This window comes from Cordyceps militaris, assembly GCF_000225605.1.
Source record: "Cordyceps militaris CM01 unplaced genomic scaffold CCM_S00006, whole genome shotgun sequence".
In the NCBI taxonomy this organism is placed as follows: Eukaryota; Fungi; Ascomycota; class Sordariomycetes; order Hypocreales; family Cordycipitaceae; genus Cordyceps; species Cordyceps militaris.
In genome coordinates, this window is record NW_006271974.1 from 2,596,324 (window position 1) to 2,606,598 (window position 10,275).

Below are 10,275 nucleotides of genomic sequence, written 5' to 3' on the forward strand. Positions count from 1 at the left end.
ACTAGTTTTAGGTTAAGTAAGGCCTTATAAAGAAAAATGTTCCTACCTATTTAATATAGATAATATAGAAAATAAACTATAAAAGCTAAAAAGAAGAATAATAAAAGTAGGTATTATAGTCTTCTATAGCTATTATTATACCTATTTAAACTTTAAAGTATTTAAGGATTAGGATTTAAAAAGGACCTTAACTATATATAGTACCTAGCCTAGGCTAAGAGGGCTATAAAGAAAGAAGGTTAAGAGGGTTAAATAGGGAATAGGTAGAGTCTATTAGCTTACTAAGTTTTATATATTTATACTTATTATTATTATCTTTTACTAAAATAAGGAGTATACTACTCCTTATTAGGAATTACTTTAGAATTATACTAAACCTATACTAAAGCTAGGGTTTTTCCTCTAGGTACTTTAGTTTTTTCCCTATCTTATAAGCTATAAAGGTATTAGATAGACTAGCTAGTCTAATTAGTATAATATAATAATAATAATAATAATATATTAGTCTTATTAAGATATTATTATAATAGACTAGCCCTAGAAGGGCTTTAGGGGCAACTAGCCTTATAGCTATTAGTAGCCTTATAGTATATAACCCTCTTACCTACTTAACTAAGAAAGGTAAAAGGATTTATAATACTAATACTAACTAATTATTATCTAGTTATACTTATAAGGGTGCTTCTTTAGAGGCTCTATACTAGGCTCTTAAAAGGCGCTAGGCTAGAGCCTAGCCTATAATATATATAGTGTATTAGTAATAGTTTACTATAAGGGAAAAAGATAGTCTAGAAATTACTACTTTTAAAAGTTTAGTATAATAGTATATAAAGTAGTCTTAATTATATTTATATTAGCTAGTAATAATTAGTAATTATATTAAGATAATAAATAAGAGTAGTATATAGTACTTACTTCAAGAAATATAGAAAAAGTACTTATTATATATTAGGATACTATAGCTAGTTAAGGCTACCTTATATATTATAACTTAGGTAGCTAGTCTTAAAGTAGTTACTTATAATAACCTGGTAGACTATAAGTATTATTATAAAGTATATACTATAGGTAGCAGTTAGGGAGGTATCTATATTATCTAGGGGCCTAATTTTATCTAGTTAAGAAAGTATAAGTATAAAGTCTTAACTGCTAATATAGCTAGGATATAGTATATAAATATATAAGCATATATAAGGTAGAAGTGCCTATGCAAACTTAATCTCCTAGAGCTATATTAGGCAATTCTTTAGTGTTTATATTGGGATAGATAATTACGCGCTAGGTTAGCCCCGCTATGTTAAATCTATCTGCTTAGTTATTCGGTCGTGCTAGCTAAATTTACGTGGCAGTTGCTATTATACTATAAGGTTTCTCTAATAACTCCTATATTAGCTTATTTAATCTTATTCTATTTAATATAGTTAGTATTATAGTCTATTAATACTATTAATTGCTTAGTAATAGTTTTTATTAAGTAGCTAATAGTTTATTCTCTACTAAATAAACTATATAGCCTTATTATAGTTAAGTATAGTACTTAGATATATTACTAAGCTCTAATTAGTTAGGACCCTTTAGAGCTATAATTAGTTATATATTTTTTATAATACTTTAAGAGATAAAGTAGTATAACTAATAGGTTTTCTTAAAGTTTAAATAAACTAATATAATAAATATTATATATAAAAATAAAATAAGAATAGATTTTAATAACTTATCTTATTAATAGCTTATTCAAGTAATATAATTAAGTTATAATAATTATCTTTTTATAGTTTTTTTAATAGTTTAACTTTATTATTTTAAATCTTTAGTTATATGTATTTTTTAAGTAATTACTACGTTTATAATAAAGTGTGCGTGTGTTGATATTCTCTATTAGGCTTGCCCTGTAGGGCCTACCTATCGGTGGCTAGAGTGCCACAAGGTGGCTGGTGGCTAGAGTGCCACAAGGTGGCTGGTGGCTAGAGTGCCACAAGGTGGCTGGTGGCTGGTGGCAACAGAGTGGGTAGAGGGGGGACTGTGAACAAGGGTCCAGCGTGGGGGAGGTTAAACTAGTGAGCATGGGCAAGCGATGAATAGCGTGTAACTATACTTGTGTATTTTTATTTTTTTGGGTTTGCATGATGCAGAAATGGGGTTCTAATGTAACTTTGCCTTTCCGTCAGAGACTGCAGCGCAGTCGCAATAACTTATGCCTCGCCAAGTCTTGCCTTCCGCCACCACATCATGTCGTCCTCGTCCTCTGATATGCAGCATCCAGCAAGGCTCCAAACCAACCCCAATAAGCACGACATTTATTACTTCTTACATCTCGCCCATCCCTCTGATTTGCTGGCGCCGTCTGCTGTTCCCCAACCATTGCAGCAACCCCCACATTTCGCGTCGCTACAGCATCCACACCGACCACCCTGTCCATGCCACCAGCCCGCACGAGTTTTGTTCCTCTCAACTTTTTTTTATATCATTCATCATTTCTTCTACATTCGCTGTGTGCTGGACCAAATGGCCATGGTTGTGATTTCTTTTGCTCTCCTTGCTTGAATTTCCCCTCGTTGCTGCGCTTGCTTGATTCGAATCCTGCCCGCCTCCGTCTCCGGCTCCGGCACCCGAAGCCCGCATCCAGCCACATCCCCGGTCATCGGCAATAACATCGTCTCACGCATTGTCCGTCCGCCACCGCTCAAATCTCACTCGTGTTCCTGTCCCAGCCGTGTTTCTATGCGACGGCCAGCATTGCTAATTCCAGGCGTCGCCTAAACACCCCTCCCTCGCATCCCATCGTGGCCAACACATACCAGCCACCCAACACGATGAGTTTCGCCGCCTTTGTCGCGCTCCTCCAGCGCCCGCAATTCGACAGCATCTTCCACCGCGCCGCCGCCGCCGCCTCGGACCCGCGCTTCCCCCCTTTCCTGCGCTGGTCCGCCTCGTCCGGGCCGCACTTCACCACGGCGCACGGGGAGCGGTGTCCGGCCCCCGCCGAGGCCGTCATCCTCTACGTCGTCGCCGGCCTCACGCTCAGCCTCGCCGCCGGGTACCTTGTCCGCGCGCGGCTCGTGCGCGAGCTGCTCCCGTCCTGGCTGCGCCCGTTTGCCGCCGAGCCCGGCCCCGCCGCCGCCGACGACGACCTCGACCCGTTCCAGCCCAAGCGGTGGACGCACTGGACGCTGCTGCTCTGCCTGCTCGCGCTGTTTGGCTTCTTCCTGGCGCTCGTGCCCGTGATCCTGGAGCCGGCGCGGACGCTCAACCTGTTCGAGACGGTGCCGTGGGCGGCCGTCGTCGTCGTCACCGTCGCGGACCGGCCCACGAGCACGCCGCGCGTGCTGCTCGCGCAGTACGCCCTCGTGCTCGCCGCCAGCGCCGCCGTCTACTCGCTGCACTTCCTCGACCACGACCTGCTCTACGTCGAGCCCACGCAGCTCGTCCGCGTGTGCCTCGCCGCGCTCGCGCTCGGCTGCATCGTCGCCATGCCCCTCCGCGACCCGGCCTGGGACGTGGCCAACATCGGCTCCGCCAAGCGCCCGCCCTCGTCGCTCCTCCGCAGCCCCGAGGACAACCTCAGCCTGCTGCGCTTCTGGACCATGAGCTGGGTCGGCCCGCTGGCCGCGCTCTGCCGCACACGCGAAATCACCGTCGACGACGTCTGGCAGCTGCCGTACGACTTCCAGCACACCCGCCTCTACATGGCCTTTCGCGAGGTCAAGGGCCGCCTGCTCTCGTGCCTCATCGAGGCCAACGGGCTGGACCTTGCCATCTCCACCTCGCTCGCCATCGTCGAAAAGGTCCTCGAGGTGTCCACCATTCGCCTCACCAGCAAGCTCTATCGCGCGCTCGACAAGGGCGACCCGAAAGTGGCTGTGTACTGGTCCCTCGTCATGCTCGGCCTCGACGCCATCCGCCAGGTCGCCAAGACGACAGCCAACTGGTACTCCCGCAAGGCTTATGAGCGCTCTCGCGGCGAGACCTTTATCGGCCTCTTTGGCAAGCTCCTCACCCGTGCCGTGCCCGGCTCCGACACGACCGAAAAGGGGCCCCAGGACGCAACCCGGCCCTCCTCCTCCTCCTCCTCCTTCTCCGAACCGCAAACCACCATGCAACGCTTCATCTCGCGCATCTGCGGCCGCAACAAGAAGAAAGCCGCCGCCGCCGCCGCCCCGTCGCCGCCACAGCCGGCCTCCAACGCCAAGGTCGTCAACCTCGTGCGCGGCGACACGTACGAAATCTCGCAGCGCTTCTGGGACTTTCAAAAGCTCGTGTCGCAGCCCATCAAGATCCTCTTCACCATGTACTACCTCGTCGACGTCATGGGCTGGCCGTCGACGGTCGGCTTCGCGCTCATGGCGCTGTTCCTGACGGGCAACACGCTCCTCGTCCGGCAGCTCCTGGCGCTCGAGCGGCAGCGCACCGCGCACTCGGACAAGCGCGCGCAGGCCGTGTCGCACTTTGTCGAGGCCAGCCGGCCGCTCAAGCTCAACGGGTGGACCAAGTCGTGGAGCGACCGCATCATGACCTTTCGCGCCCGCGAAATGGCCAAGCGCCTGCAGATGGCCCTTGTCACGGCCGCCATCGCCACGCTCAACGTCGCCGGCGGCACCTCGTACCCGCTCGCCAGCATCGCCCTCTTCACCCTCGCCCTCGGCCGCGGGCTCCCCAACGACGTCATCTGGCCCTCGCTGCAGCTCTTTGCCCAGCTCGAGGCCAGCGTCAAGGAGGCCTTTGACCTCATCGCTGCCTTCTGGAAGACGACCATTCCCGTCGAGCGCGTCCACGCCTACATGGACGAGCCGGACCGCGATATCGCCGCTGCCGTCACCCCCGGCGCCACCACCATCGCCTTTGAGCACGCCTCCTTTGCCTGGCCCTCGACCGACCTGCCCGTCCTGCGCGACCTGCACTTCACCATCCACCCGGGCCTCACCATCATCCGCGGCAAGGTCGGCGCCGGCAAATCCAGCCTGCTCCTCGCCGCGCTCAGCGAGATGGAGCGCCGCGCCGGCCGCCTCACCCGCCCGGACGAGCCCATCGGCTACGCGCAGCAGCTGCCCTGGCTGCAGAACAAGACGATTCGCGAAAACATTGTCTTCCAGCACCCCTTTGACGCCCACCGCTACCGCCAGGTGCTCCACGCCTGCGCGCTCGCGCCCGACCTCGCCGCCTTCCCCGCCGGCGACATGACCAAGCTCGAAGAGGGCGGAGTCGGGCTCTCAGGCGGCCAAAAGGCGCGCGTTGCCCTCGCCCGCGCCGTGTACGCCCCGTGCCGCGTACTCCTCCTCGACGACCCCCTCGCGGCGCTCGACCACGACACCGCCACGGCCATTGTCCGGCGCTTCCTCCAGGGGCCGCTCGCCAAGGACCGCATGATTGTCCTGGTGACGCACCGCGACGACCTCGTCCTGCGCATCGCCGACACCGTCATCGACGTCGACCACGGCACCGCGCGCGTCCTCTCCGCAGCCGAAATCACCGAGGAGCTGGCCCATCCGTACCACGCCCCATCCGACGACGCGGCCCACGACGACGCGGACCATTCCGCCGCCGCCGCCGCCGCCCACGAGGAGCTCCTCGCCCACGGCAGCGTCGACCCCGAAGACCCTTCCGCAACAGGCAGCGTCTCGTGGACCGTGTACCTCAAGTACATGCAGGCCGGCGGCTGGCCCCTCTGGGTGCTGCTGGCCGCGGCGTACGGCGTGTCCCGGTTCTGCGACATTTCGCGCGCGCGGCTCCTCGAGGAATGGGGCAAGGACACGGCCCGCACGCTGGCTGGCGGCGCGCACTCTGCGCACCGGTCCCACGGCTACTGGGGCCTGCCCGACGCCGACGCGCACCCCGGCGCGTGGCTCTACGCGCTCGGCTACCTCTCGGCCGGGCAGATCCTCAGCTACGGCGGCGCGCAGCTGCTCCTCGCGCACATCAGCGTCAACGCGGCGCAGGGCCTGTTCCGCGCCGCCATCGACAAGGTCAGCCGGGCGACGTTTCGGTACCACGACACGACGCCGACGGGGCAGCTCAAGAACCGGCTCATCGCCGACATGTCCATGGTGGACGGCGGCATCCTGCAGCCGCTCGAGTCGTTTGTCTTCCAGCTCATCTCGCTCGCCATGGCGCTCGTCGCCGTGGCCACGCACCAGCCGGTGCTCCTCGGCGTGCTCGGCGGCGTGTCGCTCCTCTTTGTGTACTTCTTCCGGCTGTACGTGCCCGTGTCGCGCTCGCTGCGGCGGCTCGAGATGCGCTACCTGACGCCCATCATCGCCAACATTGGCGTGATGCAGGACGGCCTCGTGACGGTGCGCGCCATGCGCGGCGAGGCGCGCTTCCAGCGGCGCCACCTCGAGGCCGTCGACGACTTCCAGAAGCAGGACCACTTCTTCTGGAGCATGGCCTTTTGGCTCGACTTCCGGCTGTCCATGACGTCGGCGGCGATGCGCGCCGCGCTCGTCGCCGTCATGGTCGCGCTCGGCACCGCCGCCGCCGCCGTCGGCTTCGTGCTCACCCAGACCACCATTGCCATGGCCGCCGTGCAGCAGCTGTGCGAGCGCTTCGCCCAGCTGCAGCTCGACGCCGTGAGCCTCGAGCGCGTGCACATGCTCAACGCGATCCCGGCCGAGCCCGAGGGCGGCGCGCAGCCGCCGCACGACTGGCCCGCGCCGGGCGACGCCGTCGTCTTCACCGACATGTCCTTCCGGTACGACGACGGCCTGCCGGCGGTGCTCGACCGCATCACGCTGCGCATCCCGGGCGGGTCGACGTGCGCGGTGCTCGGGCGCACCGGCTCCGGCAAGTCGACCATTGCCAACGCGCTGCTCGCGACGCAGGCGGCGTCGCACGGCACGCTGACGATTGGCGGCGTCGACGTGGCCACGGTCGACCGCACCGTGCTCCGCCAGCGCGTCACGTTTATCCAGCAGGACCCGACGCTGTTCCCCGGCACGCTGCGGGACAACCTGGACCCCCGAGGGGCGGTTCTCGGACGCGGCGTGCGCGGCCGCCATCCACCGCGTGCTCGGCCCCGCGTGGGCGCTCGACGCCGCCGTCGACGCCGGCGGCAAGAACCTCTCGCAGGGTCAGCGCCAGCTCGTGGGCATCGGGCGCGCCGTGCTGCGCCGCTCGGGGCTCGTCATCCTGGACGAGGCCACGGCGAGCATTGATCGGGCTACGGCGGCGGTCGTGCAGCGCGTGCTCAGGGAGGAGCTCGCCAGCAGCACGGTCATTACGATTGCACATAGATTGGAGGCCGTCGAGGATGCAAACTGGTGCGTGCGGCTCGAGAGGGGCCGCGTGCTCGAGTGCGGCCCGGCTAGAGACCTGGCGACAAGCGGGAAGTAAAGTGCAGACGAGAATGGCATGCAGAGTGAAAATGTATATATGAGGGAAGTCGTTTGGAAATTCTGCAAGACTGCCAGCGACAGGCTGCAATTGGATAGATGAACGAGTAATGATTGCTATACAGGCTACCGTTGGATAGATGAGCGAGTGCTAGCGACACACCCCAATTGAAGAGAGGAACAAGTAATAATTACCTCGCCTGTTGTGTTTGGTGTGAATATAGACTCGTATCCAGTAACTTGTGTGCGTAGTTCGTGCTAGTCGAGAGCTGTGAATTAACACAGCGACAGTTACAGACGCCCGTCAACTTGCGGCTATTTCTACAATACCAACAGTACTTACATGAAATTTCAGTTCGATATGCTACTCTATGCAGTCTACAGATGTAATTCGATATGCTACTCTATGCCGTCTATAGGGTATAAATCATGACCTCATGCTGGGGATCTTCCGTGTACGCCCAACCCCCCAACGCCAGCCTACCCAAAGAGCGTGTCCAAAATGCGTTCGAAACGTGACCTATACGTCATTAGCAAAAAAAAAATCAAGACGGGACGCTGCACTTACTCTGCCTTTTTGGGCACATAGTTGGCCTCGTGCTCCTCCACCTCGGCCAAATCCTTAATCAGATCCACCTCCTCAGGCTTGTGGATCTCCGTCTTCATCACCACCTTGTAGCCGACGTACAGGGCCGGAAACACAAAGATCATCATGTACGAGAACAAAAAGTCGGGCGTGTCCCAGCGGCCGGGTAGAAACACGGGGTAGCCGCCAACAAAGGCCATCAGGACCGTCCAGAAGAGCGCATAGTAGGCGGCGTAGGGCATGAACCAGGCACGGTACGGCAGCGTGGCGGGGTCGACACCCTGCGCGTGCATGGCACGGCGAAAGCACAGATACGAGACGCAGACCCCGCCGAAATTGATGAGTTGCGAGGCCGTAACCAGCGAGACAAACCAGTTGAGGACGACCGACGCGCCCGAGCCCAGCTGCAGAAACGACAGCAGCGCAAAAGCGAGGACGGCGGCAACGCAGTAGATGGGGACGCCCGTCTTGGTGCAGGTGGCGAGGATACGCGGGGCCTTGCCGTCGAGAGCCAGTCCGTAGAGCGAGCGCGAGGCGCAGTAGACGTACGAGTTGCCAGCCGAAAACGCAGCTGTCAGAACAGTCGCATTGACAATGTGGGGAAGGATGGGGATGGCGAGGCGCTTCATGGCGACAACATATGGCGAGGCAGCAGCTCCCGGTGAGCCGTTGGCATAGGCGTCGATGAGATTCTTGTCATTGTAGGGAACGAGGATACCGACGCAGAGTGAACCGAGGATGAAAAAGGCTGTGAGTCGGTAAAAAACGGCGTTAAAGGCGCGGGGCATGACTTTGCGGGGATTCTCAGCTTCGCCAGCGGCCATGGAAACGTAGTCGGGACCAGCAATGGTAAAGGCAGCCTGGATCAAACACTGCAAAAAGCCAACCCATCGACCAAGGCTGCCAGTATAACCGTACAGCTCAGCAAAGGATCCAGGGTTGGACCAGTAGCGGAAGCCGAAGCGATCGTGCTGGGGGTTGCCGCCGACCATGACGATAAAAGTGAAGAGCACGAGGCCGACTATAAGTAGGACTTTGCCGAGTGCAGCCCAAAATTCGGTTTCACCATACCACTTGACGGCAATGACGTTGATGGCGGCGTAGAGGACAATGATAATGGCAATCATGGCGCCGGTGGGCACTGCTTTTGTCCAGAAATTGATGATGAGATTGCAGGCCGTCACCTCAAAGGGCACGAGGGCGGCTTGGAAGACGAAAAAATTCCAGCCAATGGCGAATCCGAATGCTTCATCAACATAGCGACCGGCGAATCGAATAAAGGGCGACGAGATGGGCAAGTAGGTGACCATTTCGGCCATGCAGAGTGTGACAGCGAGCACAACGGTGCACCAAAAGCTAAAGGCGATGAAAAGGCTACCGGGGCCGCCATGGAGAAGGCCCTGACCGATTTGAACCTGCGCAATACAATCAGTGAGTGGTGGCAAAGCAAGCGAGGCGGGGATCAAGGACACACATAGAGAACGGTTCCGATACTGCCACCGATGCCAATCAGCTGAATGTGTCGCGACTTGAGCAGACGGTGGGTCTGGTCGACCTTGCCGCTGTCAAAGGACAGGCGGGCGGGATCGGGGTCGGCGAGTGGTTTGGACTCGGCGGCAGCGACCTTTTCGGCGCGGGTGATTTTTTCGGAATCGTAGGTGTAATCGGGTGGGCTGGGGGCGTCTGAGCCCATGGTGGCGGTTGGGGGCAAAATGAGGCTGTACGAAAGCAATTGGGCTTGCCCGGTTGTCACGAGACAATTGGCCGATGGTGGATGAATAGCCGAGGACAATGGCGAGTTTGGCGGTTGTAGAAATCGGTCGTCGTCGTCTTATTGCATGTTGGGGAACGTGGTGCGAGTATTGTGACAAGGACGTGTATTGGCGAAAGTGGCAAGTTGGCGACAAAAGAAGAAAATCTTGGCGCGGTCGGTCGGAGCGACATGTGCGTCGTATTTGAAGCAACAGCCACGCTATTGGCAATGGGATAGTGTCTGACGAGCAGCGGGTCTGGTGGTCTGGTGGTCGAGCAGAGTCTATCCGGTAGCATATCTGGGCAGCCAATAGACGGCGGCGTGCGCGAGCCTAGCATCGTGCCCTAGACCCGTAGCGGCGGCGCAGGCGAGGCTAGGAAGGCCGGGAGCGTACGGCAGCCTATAGGTGAGTTGTCGCTAAATCCCAATTCACACCTAGTATACGGTTAGATACGAAATAATACATACGTAAGTAGGCTATTATATTTTTTTAGATATATATTATCTTTATAATAAATATAGGTTATTCTTATATCTAAATATAGCTACCCTACTTAGTATATTTTAGTTTTACTTTATATAATATATTATATAAACCTTTCTTTTTTCTC

At 55.3% G+C, this 10,275-nt stretch overlaps 2 protein-coding genes across 2 annotated transcripts; one reads left to right on the forward strand and one right to left on the reverse strand.

The window, feature by feature from the left end:
* Nucleotides 1-2,813: 2,813 nt before the first annotated feature.
* Nucleotides 2,814-7,326, forward strand: CCM_08076 (ABC transporter, putative; the record flags this gene model as incomplete). Its single annotated transcript, XM_006673215.1, has 2 exons — nt 2,814-7,013; nt 7,063-7,326. The coding sequence occupies 2 exons, from the start codon at nt 2,814-2,816 to the stop codon at nt 7,324-7,326; spliced, it is 4,464 nt and encodes a 1,487-aa protein (XP_006673278.1).
* A 479-nt stretch (nt 7,327-7,805) lies between these two features.
* CCM_08077 (general amino acid permease (Agp2), putative) lies at nt 7,806-9,604 on the reverse strand (the record flags this gene model as incomplete). The annotated part of the gene is made up of 3 exons (XM_006673216.1): nt 7,806-7,845; nt 7,894-9,326; nt 9,386-9,604. The coding sequence occupies 3 exons, from the start codon at nt 9,602-9,604 to the stop codon at nt 7,806-7,808; spliced, it is 1,692 nt and encodes a 563-aa protein (XP_006673279.1).
* Nucleotides 9,605-10,275: the final 671 nt, after the last annotated feature.